The sequence below is a fragment of the Salvelinus namaycush genome, chromosome 6 (genome assembly GCF_016432855.1).
Source record: "Salvelinus namaycush isolate Seneca chromosome 6, SaNama_1.0, whole genome shotgun sequence".
Taxonomy (NCBI): Eukaryota; Metazoa; Chordata; class Actinopteri; order Salmoniformes; family Salmonidae; genus Salvelinus; species Salvelinus namaycush.
Window position 1 is genome coordinate 37,206,897 of NC_052312.1, and position 21,132 is coordinate 37,228,028.

A 21,132-nucleotide genomic window follows, 5' to 3' on the forward strand; every position below is an offset into this window, starting at 1 on the left:
CTCCTCGGCAAAACAACACTTCCCACAATCCAAATCGCCCAACGCTTCCTCGTGAACCTGGGTGTTCGAGCAGTAGCGACAGGATCCTCCAGTGGTCACGCGGGGAAATGCAACGTCCTCAGCCAGGAGCAAGGGAAGGAAACAGCGCCTTGGACGAAACTCCAGAAAACTGGAAAAAGGGGGACTAGAGGAAACAGTTTATTCACGTTTCAGTCGGTGATATAAGCTACATTTTGTTTATTTTTATGTTGTTTACCTGGTGTTCTTTGAGACTGACTGACAATGGCGCATGAAAAAGAAAATTCACGAAATTCCGTGCCGTTCCATTGAAAGCAAGTTTACTCATGGAGTAAAGAAAGGAGCAAGTCGGGAGTCATGAGCACAGGTTTGTTTCCTGGATGGCTAAGTAGTTGCATTTTGTCGACAAAGCAGTTTATTTGAGTGCGTTTGCAGTTAAGAGTTTTACCAAGCAAATCCAGAAAAGCAAAAACATTTAAGTTATGTTACTTTTGCAGCAACATAGCTCAGCTTTTCCAGGTTATTACATTGTAATTACTGTTTTTCATAATGATAACGTTACCTCCGAAGGCGTAGTGGCAAAGATGAGCAGTTTTCACCCGCTCATGATTTAGGTTCCCCAGGTTATTACATTGTAATGACTGTTTTTCATAATGATAACGTTACCTCTCCGAAGGCGTAGTAGTGGCAAAGATGAGCAGTTTCCACCCGCTCATGATTTAGGGAGAACAGTCATTCTGGTTAGAATACTCCAACAAGAGTACATGCAACACAATTTATGTATCAGCCAAATGCGAAGAGAGAAAGAGAGCGTGTATGAGAGGGCAGATACATTCAGCTCCTTTGTGTAACATCTGTCCTCCTGTTTTGATGCAGTCAGATGCGCAATTGATTTTTTTCAAACTTTCAAACGTGGTTATATAACTTAAAGCAGCGATTGTCAACCACTAAACCGATGACTTTTCAATACGTTGAGGCAAAGGGGATTTGGCACTGAAGTTTACAGATTTTTCCATGAGTATCTAGAGGGTCATTCAGGCTTCATGCACATCCGCTCCGTGACACCGCTTCTCGTGGTGTAGCACTCGCCCGGCCAGTCAGTAGCCCTGATCCAGCCCAGTCGAGCAGAAAACGAGGCCATATCCTTTTGGCCATCTCATTATGGATAGCATATAGGACGCACATATTTCACAACACACACACAGCCAACTTCAGAATCAGTCAGTGCAATGAAATCGTTCAGGTCATACTCAGCAAAAGATTCGAAAACATTTTGAACCAGAGTGAACAGACTAGGACAAGGACGCATGCAGCGAGGTGACACGGGATTCTACTTGGGTTGGTGCCATTGAAGCTGAGAACACATTTTCTCCACCGAAAATAAACAAGCCAGAAAACTCCAGTCACCGCAATGGTTCTCCCACAATTCACAGAACCTAAGGTCTGAAAAACGGAAATGTTAATAGCGAAATACCAAGCTAGAAGACTGTTGGGTGATTCCTCAACAAACTAGAACAAAATAAAATGAATACCACGATTTGGGGGATTTTCACGAAATGTAATCCATACAATTGTTGACATGTATTCGACATTTGTATCTTAAAGCATAATTGAGAAAAAATGAATTGAAGTTGGAATATTTGTGACTTTTTGACCTAAACCAAAATCTATTTTTTCCCCTTATCCTTTAAGACTCCATAATGTTTCATCTGTAGGTGCAATTTAGCAAAAGTTGGTGTCATATGAAGCTTTACGGCTTGCTCTGTAATATTAGTAGTCTTTTGATTTCAATAACACATTTCTTACATACAGTACCAATCACAATCAAAAGTTTGGACACACCTACTCATTCCAGGGTTTTCTTTATTTTTACTATTTTCTACATTGTAGAATAATAGTGAAGACATCAAAACTATGAAATAACACATATGGAATCATGTAGTAATCAAAAATGTGTTCAACACATTTTTCAAAGTAGCCACCCTTTGCCTTGGTGACAGCTTTGCACACGCTTGGCATTCTCTCAACCAGCTTCATGAGGTAGTCACCTGGAATGCATTTAAATTAACAGGTGTGCCTTGTTAAAAGTTAATTTGTGGAATTTCTTTCCTAAATGCATTTGAGCCAATCAGTTGTGTTGTGACAAGGTAGGGGTGGTATACAGAAGATATCCCTATTTGGTAAAAGACCAAGTCCATATTATGGCAAGAACAGCTCAAGTAAGCAAAGAGAAACGACAGTCCATCGTTACTTTAACACATGAAGGTCAATCCGGAAAATTTCAAAAACTTTGAAAGTTTCTTCAAGTGCAATCGCAAAAACCATCAAGCGATATGATGAAACTGGCTCTCATGAGGACCGCCACAGGAAAGAAAGACCCAGAGTTACCTCTGCTGCAGAGGATAAGTTCATTAGATTTAACTGCACCTCAGATCGCAGCCCAAATAAATGCTTCACAGAGTACAAGTAAGACACATCTCAAGATCAACTGTTCAGAGGAGACTGTGTGAATCAGGCCTTCATGGTCGAATTTCTGCAAAGAAACCACTACGAAAGGACACCAATAATAAGAAGAGACTTTCTTGGGCCAAGAAACACGAGCAATGAACATTAGACCAGTGGAAATATGTCCTTTGGTCTGATGAGTCCAAATGTTAAATCCAACCGCTGTGTCTTTGTGAGACGCAGAGTAGGTGAACGTTTTGATCTCCTTATGTGTGGTTCCCACCGTGAAGCATGGAGGAGGTGTGATGGTGTTGGGGTGCTTTGCTGGTGACACTGTCAGTGATTTATTTAGAATTCAAGGCACACTTAACCAGCATGGCTACCACAGCATTCTGCAGCGATATGCCATACCATCTGGTTTGGGCTTAATGGGACTATCATTTGTTTTTCAACAGGACAATGCCCCAAAATCCACCTCCAGGCTGTGTAAAGGCTATTTGACCAAGCAGAGTGATGGAGTGCTGCATCAGATGACCTGGCCTACACAATCACCCAACCTCAACCCAATTGAGATGGTTTTGGATGAGTTGGACCGCAGAGTGAAGGAAAAGCAGACAACAAGTGCTCAGCATATGTGGGAACTCCTTCAAGACTGTTGGAAAAGCATTCCTCATGAAGCTGGTTGAGAGAATGCCAAGAGTGTGCAAAGCTGTCATCAAGGCAAAGGGTGGCTACTTTGAAGAATCTCAAATATAAAATATATCTTGATTTGTTTAACACTTTTTTGGTTACTACATGATTCCATATGTGTTATTTCATAGTTTTGATGTCTTCACTATTATTCTACAACATAGAAAATAGTAAAAAATAAAGAAAAACCCTTGAATGAGTAGGTGTTTCCAAACTTTTGACTGGTTCTGTACATTTATAAATATAGAAAAATGAAACATGAATTTTGAAAATATACACTTGATTTGGCAAATGTTTCACTATATTGTTAAACATAATATATTTTACCTGCATCTCAAAGTTCCAGAATAGGATCTCTGCTACTTTTAGAGTTATGCAGAATGATCCAATTTGTAAGCATTACCAACAGAGTGAATGTGAAAATGGATTCAAAATGGTCACCCTCTGTGATTTACAAGATTTGCAATGATACAAGTAAAGGGAGGGCTGTAAATGGTTACATTGCCTACTATGCCAATTTCTTTGTATAAAATGAGCCATAATGTAATGGCTGTCGTCCTCCTCTTCTGACGAGGAGAAGCGAGAAGGATCGGAGGACCAATATGCAGCGTGGTAAGTGTCCATAATGTTTATTTAAAGACATAAACTGAACACTACAAAATACAAAAACAATAAACGTGAAACGAACGAAACCGAAACAGTACCGTGTGGCAACAAACACTCATACAGAAACACCCACCAAAACCGGACCAAGCAGCGTGGTAAAGGACAGCAGCAGCAGCGGCAAAGAACTCAGGACTCCTGGACATGGGAGGAGATTTTAAACGGAGAAGGACCCCGGGCACAGGCTGGGGAATATCGCCGCCCCAAAGCAGAGCTGGAGGCGGCGGCGATATGAAGAGGCAGCACGGCAGCGCGACAGAGGCAGCCCCCACATTTTTTGGGGGGGAGGGCACACGGGGAGTGTGGCTAAGCCAGGTAGCAGACCTGAGCTCACTCCTCGTGCTTATTATAAGCAGCGCGTTACTGGTCAGGCACCGTGTTATGCGGTTAAGCGCACGGTGTCGCCAGTACGTGCCCATAGCCCGGTGCGCTATAGGGCAGCCCCCCGAAAGTGTCATGCGAGTGTGGGCATCCAGCCAGGGCGTAAGGTGCCTGCTCAGCGTGTCTGGTATCCTGCGCCGGCTCTGCGTACTGTGTCTCCGGGGCGCTGGGAGGGTGCAGTGTGTCCTATGCCTGCGCTTCGCTCGTGCCGGGCAAATGTGGGAGTGGAGCCTAAGGGAGAGGTGCGCGTAGTAGGCACTAGATCTCCAGTGCTTACCCACAGCCCGGTTCAACCTGTGCCTGCACTCTGGAGGGTCCGGGCTAGAGTAGTTATCCAGCCTGGGGGAGTGGTGCCAAGGCTGCGCACCAGAGCTCCAGTGCTCCCCCACAGCCCGGTCCTTCAGGTGCCACCTCCTAACACCAAGCCTCCTGTAGGTCTCTCCAGCCTGGTGGGTCCTGTGGCAGCCCCACGCACCAGGCTGTCTCTCCGTCTCCTCCCTACAGGTGCGCCCGTCTGTCCAGCGCCGCCTGAGCTGCCCGTCTGTCCAGTGCCGCCTGAGCTGCCCGTCTGTCCAGCGCCGCCTGAGCTGCCCGTCTGTCCAGCGCCGCCTGAGCTGCCTGTCTGTCCAGCGCCGCCTGAGCTGCCCGTCTGTCCTGAGCCATCAGAGCCGCCCGTCTGTCCTGAGCCGCTAGAGCCGTCCGTCAGTCAGGAGCCGCCAGAGCCGCCCGCCAGTCAGGAGCCGTCCGCCAGTCAGGAGCCGCCAGAGCTGTCCGCCAGTCAGGAGCTGCCAGAGCCGTCCGCCAGTCAGGAGCTGCCCCTCAGTCCTGAGCTGCCCCTCAGTCCTGAGTTACCCCTCAGTCCGGAGTTACCCCTCAGTCCTGAGTTGCCCCTCAGTCCGGAGCTGCCCCTCAGTCCGGAGCTGCCCCTCAGTCCGGAGCTGCCCCTCAGTCCAGAGGTGCCTTTCAGTCTAGAGGCGTCCCTCAGTCCTGTGAGCCCATTTATTGGGGTTCCCAGGCCAAGGTAAGAGGAAGTAAGAGGCCACGGGGGCGGTTATTAAGGAGGCGGACAAAAACTGCGGTGAAGTGGGGTCCACGTCCCGCGCCAGAGCCGCCACCGCGGACAGACGCCCACCCAGACCCTCCCCTATAGGTTCAGGTTTTGCGGCCGGAGTCCGCACTTTTGGGGGGGGGGGGGGGGGTACTGTCACGTTCTGACCTTTATTTCCTTTGTTTTGTCTTTATTTTGTTACGTGTGTGCATTGTAGGCTGAGGTATATTTTCCTTCTTACACTTGACACCCTGTGGTTTTTGGGTTGTCACGTTGTATGTCCGCGCCCTGTATTGTTGGGCTTATATTTTGTGTGCCTTAGTAAAGAGCACTATACCCCAGTGGAACTCTCTCTGCGTCTGATTCCTGCACCCACCTAGTCCCGCGTGACACATAAGTATAAAACTAGCAGAGAATATTATGTTCAAAAATATATTGAAAAATGTGCCAAATCAAACATTGTATATGTTTATATTTTGCAATATTCATAAATGTATGTAAGAAATGTGTTGTTAAAATCAAAATACTATTCATATCACTTAGCAATCGGTAAAGCTTCATATGACACAGACTTTTACTTTGTAGCGCCTACAGATGAAACACTATGGAGTCTTAAAGGAGGCCTGGGTAAGGCCAAAATGTGTTCAATTAATTATTTATCTATTATGTTTTAAGATACAAATGCCAAATATATGTCAATAAAACTTCCTCCAAAGGACCCTTCTATGAATTACATTTTGTGGAGGAAAAAAATCTGGATCTTATTTTGTTCTAGTTTCGTGAGGAATCCTCCTTTATGGAGAGCCGCCTGTAAAGCTTCTCTGCAACCTCAGAGGATTTGCAGTAGCCAGTCTCTTCCCTCACTTTTAATCAGCAACTGATTTAGGATATAATCCAGGTGGGTGCACTTTCAGGGAAATCAATGGCATTAGCCTAATTCATCTGATCTATTACGTAGGCCTACTAGGACAAAAACAAAGTAAGACAGTAAGACAGCTGCACTCAATGACTTGTGCATCCAGATATTAGGGAATCAGTGGATTAACTGTATATTAAGAGAACTCTTGGCATAGATTATCATGTATGTAACATTTGTCTACCACTGACGATTCCTAACACCTTAGGAGGAGAGGTGTGGTGCTATAGTGTTTCATTTATTATTATTATCCCCCCCCCCCCCTTTTTTTCTCCCCAATTTTCGTGGTATCCAATCGCTAGTAATTACTATCTTGTCTCATCGCTACAAGTCCCGTACGGGCTCGGGAGAGACGAAGGTCGAAAGCCATGCGTCCTCCGAAGCACAACCCAACCAAGCCGCACTGCTTCTTAACACAGCGCGCCTCCAACCCGGAAGCCAGCCGCACCAATGTGTCGGAGGAAACACCGTGCACCTGGCCCCCTTAGTTAGCGCGCACTGCGCCCGGCCCGCCACAGGAGTCGCTGGAGCGCGATGAGACAAGGATATCCCTACCGGCCAAACCCTCGCTAACCCGGACGACGCTAGGCCAATTGTGCGTCGCCCCACGGACCTCCCGGTCGCGGCCGGCTGCGACAGAGCCTGGGCGCGAACCCAGAGACTCTGGTGGCACAGCTAGCGCTGCGATGCAGTGCCCTAGACCACTGCGCCACCCGGGAGGCCCTTGCTATAGTGTTTCATAACCATCATGGGGATCGTCATTCTTCACCTGATATTGAAGGACCTTCAATGCAGGAACGAGTGTCTCATATTCAATGCAGAGGTCTGTATTCATAATCCAGTTATCCATGTAGTGCAGGCTCAACCTGCCACGGGCGTGTGTGGTGCCCGCTTAGAGACATTTTTTGTGGGAGATGTGATGTCGCTTAGGTTATAGTTCGTTTTTTTGATTGTTCAGCTTTTCTGTACAGACAGAACACAGTGAATATATGAGTACAGGAATCATTTGGTTCTTTCATTCCTTCACTTTCTGACCATTTGCGCCCAACCTTCCTTAGTGAGCTAAAAATCCCATTGACCTCTAGGGGTTGATCCTCTGACCCTTGCCCTGTCCCCTCTTACCCCACGAGGTGTCTCTGTGCTGCTGCTGACTGGTTGGTATGTGTCGATGTGTGTGTGTGGGGGGGGGGGGGGGGGGGGTCAAGGGATATCCAGGGTAGTGCATGCATTACAGCAGGGCAGTGGAATGTGCTCTGTTTTGCTTTTTGCCTCCTGCTTGTGCCTTTAAGCAGCCATAAAGGTTAAAGGGTCACTTCTTTCTTTGCCTCCTGTGAGTGTTTTTAGCAGCCCCCCTCCCCAGCATTGTCTAATGTCTACTCCTCACTCTTCCTCCTCCTCTAATTCTCTACAGGTGTGAAGAAGCCGCCAGTGGCTCCCAAACCCAAACTCGCCCCCTCGGTGAAGCTCTCGCCTCCTCCCATCGCTCCCAAACCTGATCTTCTCCTCTCCCAGCCTTCCCAACCCTCCCCCCTTCTTACCCAACCCTCCCCTGCTGCGCTAAAGAGAGCCAAACCTGCTGTGGCGCCCAAACCATGCCTCTCCAAACCCTCCGCCCCTCAAGCCCCGGCTTCTCCCCCACCCCTCAGACCCAGAGTACCCCAAACCCCTTCCCAGAAGTGCAGCGGGGCTGGGGACGACAGCCTCTCCTTCCTCAACTCCAGAAACGGGATCCTGTCGCAGCCCATCCTGCGCGACTCGGACTACATCATTCCTACGTGCTCCTGCGGACTCCAGGACTGCTCCCAATGCAAACGACTAGGGAATGGGAACATTACAGAGGTCGGGAGCGATACGCTCGGCTCCTGGCCAAACGGGAATGCCACGGAAAGCACTGGAACGCTGGTAGCCAATCGGCCGGGTAAAACAGAGAACGGAGACAGTGAGGAGAGCGGAGGAGTGACCAACACCCTCCATCTCAGGCTCAAGGACAAACCCCAGAGACAGGAGGGGCAGAGGGATGGAGAGGGGAGCAGGGATGAGGAGAAGCTGCAGGGGAACAAAGAGGAGAGACAGAGGAACCAGAAAGGACAGGAGGGTCGGCAGTATCAGACTGGTTCAGGGGACCAGTCATGTAATGTTCTTGAGGTGGCAGAGACACTTACACAGACTAAAGCTTCTAATGCAGAACAGACATACACTGACAGCTGTAATATAGACTGCAATGAGACCGACACCATTCCCACTCCCCTCATCCTCCCACTGGAAGTCTCCCCTATTCGCACCCCCCCACAGACAGTCCCCCCCACCCGCACCCCCTCTCAGATAGTTCCACCCACCCGCACCCCCCCACAGATTTTACCCCCCAACCTCGCCCCCTCCCAGGTGGACAGTGAGCCTGACAGCACCCCCTCCCACACAGACAATAGTACACAGTGTTCCAGAATACCCAGGCTACCCACTGACCTCTCGTTCCCTGCCGCCCCCAGTAAGCCCCTGCCCGTGCCGCTGCCACGTAAGCCCCGTAAGCCAGCCCTGGTAAGGCAGGACGGCCTGGAGGCCAGCACCCATGAGAGGGAGACAAAGAACCGCACACAGGGGGGAGAGGTGGGGGAGACTGAGGGGAGTGGGGGGAGATGTCTCACCTCAGAGAAGGAAGAACACACCCAGGGAGTGTATGACAGTCCCTCACCCTCCCAGGACCCTGAAGTTGAAGAGGAGCCTCACCCTGTGCCTCCACCTAGACAGAAGTCCCTCTCCCCTCGCCTCCACAGAGCCATCCACTGTCCCCCCTCCCTCAACCGAAACACCTCCCACTCTCTGGACTTGCTCTCTCAGCCTGAGCTTAACGCACTGACCTCAGAGAGAAGAGGAGGAGGAGGGGAGGAAGAGGAGGAGAAGGAAGAAGAAGTTGAGGACGGGTACGGAGACTTTGAGCGCTACCCCATCACCCGAAGCCTGCCCAAACAGATCAAGCTCAGCTGCCGCCCGCCCCCCGTCGGCATGACAAGGAAGGCCAGCTCAGCGGAAGAGGGGGGGTCACCCAGGGCCCCGCCCAGGAAGCCCCAGAGACACAGCCTGCCAGCGGGTGCCCCCCCGTCCATCACCCCCCCTCCACCCCCTCCGCACCACGCCAACACCCCCATGAGGGAGCTGCCTGCCACCCCACATGAGAAACCAGCCTGGCGCTTCCCAAGGCCCTTCTTCAGCAGGCAGAGCTCCTCCAGACACAGCAGCGGCGGCAGCAGCCAAGGGGCCCCCCAGGGGAAAGCAGCTCTGCTGGGGGGGAAACAGAGGGCCCAGTCCTTCTCCTCGGCTGACCTGCTGGCTCGCGCCGACGGCACCAAGAGGAGCCTTTCCTTCCGGAAGCTTCTGGAGCTGCGGTTGTCTGTCAGGATGTTGCCACGGTTACTGGCCAGAAGCGGCGAGTCTCTGGATTGTACCAGCGTGGAGCCGGGCGGACGGACGGGGATGGTGGACCAGCCCAACGGCAGCACGGGGGTGTCTGGCGGGGATGGAGAGGGGTCGGTGGAGTATGAGAATGTTCCTCTGTATGAGGAGATACCGGAGTACATGAACCTGCCTTTCCTCAGCGCACGGCTGGGCTGGCCACTCACACACAGTCTGGACCCAAGCACACACAGACACAGTGACTCAGACGTCTATGAGGTGCAGGATCCATACGAGAGCCACTGCGACTATAAGCGACCCCATTCCATTGACTATGAGAGGTACAGCATGTGTGTCACAGTGTGTGTGGTGTGTGTGTGTGCGACTGTGCGTGTGAGTGGGAATTCTTTCTTCCTTTGTCTACACACACAAAGGGTCTGGGTTAGGTTTCAACAGAGTGTGTGTGTCATTTTGTTGTCTGATTGCATAGTGCCTCTCGTGTGTCATGGGCAACTTAGGTTTCAACGAATCCAGAGTTACAGAGCTGATCATAATCCTTTGATCATTAGTTGCCTACAGTAAATAACTCAGTTATTACATCATGATACTTTTTGCTACCGTAGTGTTAATGTACCACAACAGTCATAGATGTGTCACTTTTAATGAGCTTTAATGCTTCATGAATCAGATTTCCTGGAAAGAGAGACTCGAGCAATTTACAGTAAATGTTTTGATTTTGAACCTAGAACAATGCCATGGGTGTGTGTACTGTGTTCAGTGGTTTCTATTTGTGTGTGTTTGTGTGTGTGTGTGTGTGTGTGTGTGTGTGTATGTGTACTGTGTCACAGTGAGACTGTAAGTATTGTAGTATTTAGGCCAGTGCCCAGGTTGTGCTTGTGTGAGAGTTAGTTTTCACTTTACAGTCTTGGTCCCACTTTAGTGCTAAAACTATGGATTTACATGGTGGTAAGACCATGTCAGGTACAATGTAACTACATTGTGTGTACTATACCCATTGTTACATCGTATTTACAACGTAGACCAACATGCTGTGTTTGTGTGAGCGTTAGCATTGGCAGGCTGTGCTTGTATGAGTGTGTGAGAGTTAGCTTCAGTGTTAGCCATCCAGGCTGTGAAGAGAGCATTGATGTGCAGCAGGTTGGACTGTTTTCCTGTGGGTTATTTTCAGTGGCCAGAGCAGGAAATATCTGAAAATCGCAGAAACGCCACACTGCACTCTGAACAGGGAAAATAAACCTCCAGCAACCACCAGCCTCTCTCTCTCCTTCTCCCTCCCTCCCACTCTCTTGCTCTCGCTTTCTCATCTCTTCCTGTCCCTTCTCCCATATCTCTCCCTTTCTCTCCTGTTCCCTTTCTTTCTGCCATCTCTCTCTCCCATCTCTCTTTCGGTTTCTCACTCTCTTTCCTATTCTCAGTGAACCCCTTTTTGAATGACTCAACGTAATTTAATATTTTGCTACTGTATTGGACACTAAAATATTTGTGTGTGTGGATGAGTGAATGGACTGGACACGGTCCTTGCTAACAAGAGTCAGGCCTCCCAACTAGGTTTGCACATTTTGGGGAATATTCAGAGGTGGAAACCTTCCGTGGGAATTAACGGAAATATATGGGAATTAACGGGAATATATGGGAATTCATGGAAATATATGCAAATTAATATAATACCATTTCAATGTAGATGTTTTTTGCATTGGATATATTTACCATATCATATGGAGACAGAAACATAAACCTTTTACCTTATCATAAGTAGACATAATTGCAAATGATGAAATCCTTCCATTAGAAAAAATGTAATAAAAATGTAGTTACGAATTCAACTTTAATTAAATTAGTTGACTCTTCACATGGGATGAGTTCACTGAACAACAAAAGAAAGGGTTATTGGATGATCCCCAATGATCCATCGCATCTCCCAAAAACGTTTTCAACATACATGATGATAGTTTAGAAAAAATGATAGTTTTTTATATGATAGTTTAGAAACTAAAGCTTTGGTTGTCTTCCTCTCAGGCTTCCATGTCTTCTCCCTGGACCTCCTCAATGTCCACCTCTTGAACATCAGACTCTGAGGCCTCATCTTCACTGTCACTTTCCAACCTTGTTGAGGATGGCTTGTTGTCAGGCTCAAAAAGCCTCAAATTTGCCCGGATGGCCACCAATTTTTCAACCCATGTATTGGTCAGCCTGTTGCGTGCTTTAGTGTGTGTGTTTCTAAACAAGGACCAGTTGCGCTCTGAAGCGGCTGATGTTGGTGGGATTTGGAGGATGATGGAGGCAACAGGGGAAAGAGTCTCAGATCCACAAAGTTCCTTCTACCCGGTGGCTGATGAGATATTTTGGCACGACTGCCATATTGCATCTCCATCCCAAAGCCCTTGCTTGGAAGTGTACTTCGCCAGACTGCCAAGAACCTTGCCCTCATCCAGGTCAAAGTGGCGAGACACGGTAATGATGACGCCATAGGCCTTGTTGATCTCTGCACCAGACAGAATGCTCTTGCCAGCATACTTGGGGTTCAACATGTACACTGCGGCGTGTATGGGCTTCAGGCAGAAGTCTCTCTGCTTTCTCTATGATTTACCTGACCTTCACTTGAACTCTGTTGAACTCTGCATCCAGCAAATGAGTAGATAAAGCATGTCTGGTTGGAGGGGTGTATGCTGGGCGAAGAACATTCAGAAATCTCTTCCAATACACATTGCCTGTGAGCATCAGAGGTGAACCAGTTGCATACACAGCTCAAGCAAGACATTCATCAGCATTTCTCTGACTACGTTTCTCCATTGAGTCAAAAAACTTCTGATTCCAGGAGGACCATGAGCTGTTGCTATCGATAAGGTGTCTGATTCATGATTTTCACCTCGAATAGCAGTAGAGGGACTTTTGTCAGAGGTTGCTTGTTGTGAGCGCTGAGGGAACTTTATGCACTTGGCCAGATGATTCTGCATCTTTGTTGCATTCTTCACATATGATTGGCACAGTATTTGCAAACGTACACAGCTTTTCCTTCTACATTAGCTGCAGTGAAATGTATCCACACATCAGATAGTGCCCGTGGCATTTTCCTGTTAAGATTAGAAATAACAAGTAAAAAAAAAAAGAATACAGATAGTTAAGCAGTTAGATTAAACAACTCCTTTGTAAGATAAATCTTTTAAAATGAAACATGTATGAATTAACGCTCTTCAGTTAGCAGGCTCAAGCAAGCTAAAACCCACATGGTAGCAAAAACTAACTAGCAGAAATTGTTAACAAGTTATAAATGATTTAAACACATTTTGCTGGTGGCTACTATTTACTAGTTAACAAAAAATCATGTATGTCATATAAAATATATTCACCCCACCCAGTATTGTAATAAAAACTTACCAGAAAGCATGTAGTCTTTGGCTCAGGCAGTGTAGTAGTGTGGGCTCAATAGCATTTCATTCGTGTGAAAGATCTTGAGAATCAGCTGTACATGTGATGGAAGAATGCACTGTGCATGCAGAGGGTTGCAATTCCATTGAATTGGGAATAGTTTAACCAAAATATGCCACAAGACCTAGAATTGCCTTATGTGTATCCCACAAAAAAAGGTTCACTGTTATAAGCTGACTTTTTTTGATGAATTTAAGCAAAATTCCCGTGCTTAACTTTCCATGGAAAATTTCCAGAAATTTGCCGGAATTTTCCGGCCCTTTGCAACCCTACTCCCAACTCACTGTAATCACATCCTCATTCAAGTGTTCTTGTGTGTGTGTTCACCTCATATATCAAAAGGCAGTTGTGTGTGTGCAGTTGTGTGTGTGCAGTGCACGTGCGTGCGTGCTCAAACCAGTATTTTGTTACGCCACTCTGGGGCCATGAGATAAAGGCAGGTCAATCAGATTACTGGACAAGTATAAAGAAGGGCAGGTGAAGGGAAATATTAGACTCAAGAGTTCAGCAGTAAAGAGCTGTATGTAACATTTCCACATATATCTAGCTGCCCAGATCTGGTACTCCAGTTGGATAATATAAGTGTTTATCTTTCACTGTGTGATTTTTGCCCCTGTTTATGTGTGTTTCATCATTTGAAAGATGCTTGCATTTGTGCATGCTTGTGTGTGTGCGTGTGCTTGCAAGCATGTGTGTATTTGTGTGCCGTTGTGGTTGTTTGAAAGAGTGTGTATGTGTGTCGTGAATCTGTAGTGTTTCCCAAGCTTCTCAGCCTGCTTAGTTTATGTAACTAGCCTCAGGCAGTAAACAAGAGGCGCTCTGTGCCTGACCCAGTGTGCAGGAAGGCCTGTCTAGGGAGTGAGAATGGAAGTGAAAGAGAGAGTGAAAGAATGGGAGGAAAGAGAGAGTGAAAGAATGGGAGAAAAGAGGAAAAGATGGGGGTAGGGAAGAGAAACAGGGTATAGAGGGAAGAAGGAGAGACAAGAGGAGAGGGAAAGAGGGGTAGCTGAGAGAGAGGGAAGGGGACAGACAAAGTAGTCAAAATAAAGAGAGTGACAGTATCTTATGAGTCCTCCAGATTAGAAAGTAGACAGTACTTTGGGTTTGTTTGGTTCAAAATCCAGCTGTGATAACATTTCCTGTATAGGCTGTGAAGCCAAGATGAAAACATTAGTGGCACAAACACATGTTGCTACTTGTGCCACTCAGCAGACAGACCTGTATCAGCTGACTGAAGAGCAGGCCGGTGCCCTGCTGCCAGCAGACAGGCTGTCTGTGGAGTCTTCATGGCAACTATGTTTACTCAAGTATAGCTGTGGACAACGTTTTGACATCCGTGCTTCAGGCTGGAGATCATCCTAGTCCCGTGGCTGTAGAGACATCGTGCCAATTACTGTTCCCATAAAACATTAAAAAGTCTATTCAGAAGTGTGTGTACGTGGTATGCTTGCATATACATACTGTATGTGTAAGCGCTCACACACTCTGGCTGATAACCATGAGGATAATGCGGTGACCGGAACTTCCTGTTTTGCCTGCAGGGGCTGGCATGGATTGGATGATGCTCACTCTGAGGAGGAAGTCCACAGCTCTGACGAGGATGACAACAGCTCCACCTCCAGCAAGGAGCACCTGGAGCTGTCAGAAGAAGACAGACAGGTATCTATCTTTAATACACACACACACACACAACCCGATACACAGTGGATGTGGCGGCCTTGTCAATAAGGTTACGGTAGGGTTCTTTAGATGTGTTTGCTCTGGTAGGTCCTAGGCATGAGTGATAACAGAGGGGATGTTACTGAGACAGAGTGAGGACAGTGATGACAGGTGGTATAACAGGAAAGATATTGGCAGGCGTAACACGAGTGATAACGACACTATCAGACAGGCGTCATGGAGCCAAAATGGGTGCTGGGCACAGGGCTCTATGAAGTAAAGAAAGGCAGGTGGGGAATATCACACTGTGCCTGCGTGTGATGGGGCTGTCATTCTGTCTGGGGGGGGTCAGACATAGAGGGTTTAGGGGGCAGGAATAACTCTGAAAATGGCTGATTGCTTTGTCCTGTTTGACCCTATTTATGATACTCTAAAAGCCTGTGTCTGTAACAGACAAAAACACGAGCACACACACACACACAATTAGGAGCAGGAGGCCCCTTCAGTCACACAAGGGCAAGGCCACTATCCAAATTAAGACCGCCTCATTTCCACCCCAGACCACTCACTATCAGACTGAAAGAGGGAGAGAGAGAGAGAGAGGGAGGGAGGGAGGGAGAGTGCAGAGGGTAGAGAAGATAGCTGAAGTGGATAGAGAGTAGCGAGGGGAAGAGACGTGTGAAACGGCAGCTCTGTTTTCGGACATAATCTCTGTTGGAGTGTCTGTTTAGAAACAGCAAATGGGCAGATTATTGTGCCTATGCAAACTATAGCAGGACAGTCAGATGGTGGGCTGCAGTGACCTTGTAAGTGGAAGTATGTCTGTAACGTTTAGAATATAGCTAGCTAGCTTTTTTCACTACATTGACTGAATGCTGTGCTTTTCTCTATCTGTCTATCTGTCTGACTCTGTCTGTCTGTCTGTCTGTCTGTCTGTCTGTCTGTCTGTCTGTCTGTATGTCTGTCTGTCTGTCTGTCTGTCTGTCTGTCTGTCTGTCTGTCTGTCTGTCTGTCTGTCTGTCTGTCTGTCTGTCTGTCTGTCTGTCTGTCTGTCTGTCTGTCTGTCGTTCCAGCAAGAGGATGAGGTGAAGAGGAAAAAGGTGGTGCATATCGCCCAGGAGATCATGAGCTCTGAGAAAGTGTGAGTACCCGAGACACACACAGACACACACACCACCTCTAAAAACAAGAAACGATTCTGTGGAATATTCTCATGATAAAGTCCTTGATTGGGTGTGTGTGTCTGTGTGTCTTTTTTTGTCATATAATGTTTACACCAATCTCCTCTCCCTCCAGGTTTGTGGACGTCCTGAAGCTTCTTCACATAGTAAGTATCAGTTAAGCCGCTGGGCTTTTGATGAGCACCATATCTGTGTGTTATCCGTGTGTTATCTGTGTGTTATCTGTGTGTTCAATGGTGTTACTCAGCAAGCCTTCGACTAGCTGTGCTGTGTTGCCTTTCTCCCCTGCCCCCGAGGCAGCAGTACTCAGCAGTGGAGTTGTCTGTGGTAGAACTGTTGCTGTTGTTTTTGGGAGGTATCACACTTAGCAGGATCAGTGATAAACACTGAGATGTAAATCATAAAGGAAGCTAAGGAGTCAAGCATGTGTTGCTAGTTTCAGCTTTCAAGTGGTGGCTTTATAGAGTGGAAACATAGGCTAGAGTTGTTTCATTATATTTAACTACCGGCTAGCTAGCTCACTGCTCCTGCTTGGTGGAAGGAATAACGTCCCCGCTCTGTGCCTGTTGGGGTGAAAAGTGGAGCAGGTAACCGTGACGACAGAGCTGGGTGCTTTGATGTTGGTCTCAGGGGGAGGTGACAGGTGTGTGTGGGATCTCTGATGAGTGTTGTTTACTCACGGTGGTGGTGTTGTGGTGATTACTGTACTGGTCTGGTCTACTGGGCAGGGCTGAGCTGTGTCAAGCTGAGGTGGTCAACTCTACCAGCCAGGTCAAGCTGTTCTGAGCTCTGAAAAAGGATTTGATTTTTGCAGCGGAAGATAGACCTTGTGTTGGATTTCAATGTTTTATTTATTTAATGGAAAAATGATTTAATCCAGCCTTTATTTGTCTCGCATAGCCTAGTCTCTAAAATCTCTCTAAACCCACAATTTGTCTGAGACGGCTGCAGAGTTGATATTAGATTTCCTCTTGGGAGTGGCTTTCAGACTGTCCGAAAGGGGAATCGCAGGTACACACACACACACTCAGGGCCAAGTGTCGCCCTGTCTGTCTGCCTTAAACAGGACCCACTATGGGATTCATTTTGAATATGGGGCTGAGCATGAGAGAGAGGGAGAGAGAAAGAGAGATGAGAGAGAGACACAGTAGAGGGGGGAGACTTAAAGAAAGAGGTCAAATCACATTCTCCAGTCTCCATGGCCATGGCTGCCCCTGACCACAGAACAGCTGCTTCCTGCAGTGAGTGCGTGGGTGGAGGACCCCCAGACTTAGAAATGCCTCGGCTAATCCTGTGTGTGTGTGCGCCTGTTGTGTTTATTTTGGTTTCACATGTAAGTCCTCCCTTATACCCTATAGGATGGTTCTCATTTGATATGTTGTGTACAATAATGTGTTGTATTATATTTTGACTTGACTTTTGACATGTTTTCTAGGGATACATGTTTCGGTCCTTCACACTGCAGCTGTGCGTGTTTTATTGTGGGTGTGTGAGAGTGTTCACCAGCACATTGGGCCCCTGCCCTGGTTGTCTCACCACTTCCTTCCACCTGCAAGGTGTTGGCTCACTGGGCAGTGTGAGAGTGCTGCCTCAGTGTGTGTGTGTGTGTGTGTGTGTGTGTGTGTGTGTGTGTGTGTGTGTGTGTGTGTGTGTGTGTGTGTGTGTGTGTGTGTGTGTGTGTGTGTGTGTATGATGCAGAGGGACGCATGTTTATGAGGTGATAACCAGGTGTTCCTGTGCTGTACTGTGTAACGTCTCTCCGCCCTGCAGCTGTGTGTGTGTGTTAATTAGTCTCCCACCACTCTGTTGTCGCTGTGTCAGTTCCCCTCATTCGTCGATCAGCATTAACCCCCTCCCTCCATGCAGGATTTCCGGGACGCAGTGTCCAAGGCGACGCGTCAGAACGGCAAGCCGGTGGTTGAAGAGCGTATTCTATCCCAGATCCTCTACTACCTGCCTCAACTATACCAGCTCAACCGAGACCTGCTCCGGGAGCTAGAGGAGAGGGTGGCCCACTGGTACGCACCCTCACCATCATTATCAGCACCAGAGATACAAACCTCAACTGACCATGCCACAGCTGAACTCAGACCAGACCACAATGACCATCTCCCTCCCTCTGCCTCGCTTCCCCCTGCCCCTCTCACCTCTCTCTCTGCTGTGTAGGGGGGACCACCAGAGGCTGGCAGACATCTTTGTTCAGAAGGGGCCGTACCTGAAGATGTACTCCACCTACATCCGTCAGTTTGACAACAACGTGGCTATGCTGGACGAACAGTGTAGGAAAAACCCTGGCTTCGCAACTGTGGTCCGGGAGTTTGAGGTAAACAGCTGTGTGTGTGCGTGCGTGCGTGCGTGCGTGCGTGTCAGAGGAAGTTCCTATCCGCATAGTTGATGATAGAGTGGTAACAAGCCAGACATAGTCTGGAGACTACATTAGCGCCAAGGACGTGGAGCTAGATTTGTGTATGTATACTGTTAATACTGTATGCAAATGTGTGGTACAATTCTCCTGTACTCTGTCCCAGATGAGTCCTAGATGTGCCAGCCTGGCTCTGAAGCACTACCTGCTGAAACCTGTACAGAGAATCCCCCAGTATCAGCTTCTGCTCACAGGTACACACACACACACACACACATATACACATATACACACATACACACAGGTATACACATATACACACACATATACACACATACACACACACACACACACACACACACACACACACACACACACACACACACACACACACACACACACACACATATACACACATACACACAGGTACACATATACACACACATATACACACGCATACACATACACACACACACACACATACACACAGGTACACATACATACACATATACACACGCATACACATATACACACACCTACACATATACACACATATACACATATACACACACACACACACACATATACACACATACACACAGGTACACATATACACACACATACACATACATATATCCACACACATATACATATACACACACATACACATATACATATACACACACATACACATATACACACACATACACATACATACACACATACACATATACACACACATACACATTTACACACATATACACACACATACACATATACATACACATATACACACACATACACATATACACACACATACACATATACATACATACACAGGTACACACACACATATATTCACATATACACACACATACACATATACACACATGCACATATACACACATACACATATATACACACACACACACACGTACACACACATACACATATACACACATACACATATACACATATACACACACAGGTACACACACATACACATATACACACACACACACACACAGGTACACACACATACATATATACACACACACACACAGGTACACACACATACACATATACACACACATACACATATACACACATACACATATACACACACATACACAGGTACACACACATACACATATACACACATTCACATATACACACACATACACATATACACACATACACAGGTACACACATATACACACACACATGTACACACACATACACATATACACACACACACACATATACACACGCACACACAGGTACACACACATACACATATACACATATACACACACACACAGGTACACACACATACACACATTCACATATACACACACATACACATATACACACATACACAGGTACACACATATACACACACACATGTACACACACATACACATATACACACACACACACATATACACACGCACACACAGGTACACACACATACACATATACACATATACACACACACACAGGTACACACACATACACAGGTACACACACATACACATATACACACATACACAGGTACATACACATATACACACGCATACACATATACACACATACACAGGTACACAGACATACACAGGTACACACACATACACATATACACACGCATACACATATACACGCATACACATATATATACACATACACATACACAGGTACACACACACACACAGGTACACATACATACACATATACACACGCATACACATATACACACATACACATATACGCGCATACACATATACACACGCATACACAGGTACACACGCATACACAGGTACACACGCATACACAGGTACACACACATACACAGGTACACACACATACACATATACATACACATATACACGCATACACATATACACACACACATACACAGGTACACACACATACACATATACACACACACACATATACACACGCACACACAGGTACACACACATACACATATACACATATACACACACACACACAGGTACATACACATACACAGGTACACACACATACACATATACACACATACACAGGTACATACACATATACACACGCATACACATATATACACACATACACATACACAGGTACACACACATACACATATACACACGCATACACATATACACACATACACATATACGCGCATACACATATACACACGCATACACAGGTACACACGCATACACAGGTACACACGCATACACAGGTACACACACATACACAGGTACACACACATACACATATACACACGCATACACATATACACACACATACACAGGTACACACACATACACATATACACACACATACACATATACACACACATACACAGGTGCACACACATACACATATACATACGCATACACATATACACACATACACAGGTACACACATATACACATATACACACATACACAGGTACACAGGTACACACACATACACATATACACACACATACACATATACACACACATACACAGGTACACAGGTACCTACACATACACAGGTACATACATACACATATACACACACATATACACAGGTACACACACATACACATATACACACATACACAGGTACACAGGTACACACACATACACATATACACACACATACACATATACACACATACACATATACACACACACTGGTACACACACATACACAGGTACACACACATACACATATACACATGTACACACATACGCACACATACACATATACACACACACACATATACACACGCACACACAGGTACACACACATACACATATACACATATACACACACACACAGGTACACACACATACACAGGTACACACACATACACACATTCACATATACACACACATACACATATACACACATACACAGGTACACACATATACACACACACATG

General features: G+C 46.7%; 1 protein-coding gene across 1 annotated transcript in view; it reads left to right on the forward strand.

Moving 5' to 3' along the window:
• The first annotated feature begins 113 nt into the window (after positions 1 to 113).
• LOC120049111 (FYVE, RhoGEF and PH domain-containing protein 6-like) overlaps positions 114 to 21,132 on the forward strand; it is a 30,749-nt gene continuing 9,730 nt past the window's right edge. Inside the window, exons 1-8 of the mRNA XM_038995354.1 lie at positions 114 to 385; positions 7,573 to 9,889; positions 14,537 to 14,654; positions 15,728 to 15,795; positions 15,951 to 15,981; positions 17,702 to 17,853; positions 18,002 to 18,158; positions 18,364 to 18,451. Of these exons, the coding sequence (XP_038851282.1) occupies positions 376 to 385; positions 7,573 to 9,889; positions 14,537 to 14,654; positions 15,728 to 15,795; positions 15,951 to 15,981; positions 17,702 to 17,853; positions 18,002 to 18,158; positions 18,364 to 18,451 (2,941 nt within the window). The 5' untranslated portion in view covers positions 114 to 375. The remainder of the gene's footprint in view (positions 386 to 7,572; positions 9,890 to 14,536; positions 14,655 to 15,727; positions 15,796 to 15,950; positions 15,982 to 17,701; positions 17,854 to 18,001; positions 18,159 to 18,363; positions 18,452 to 21,132) is intronic.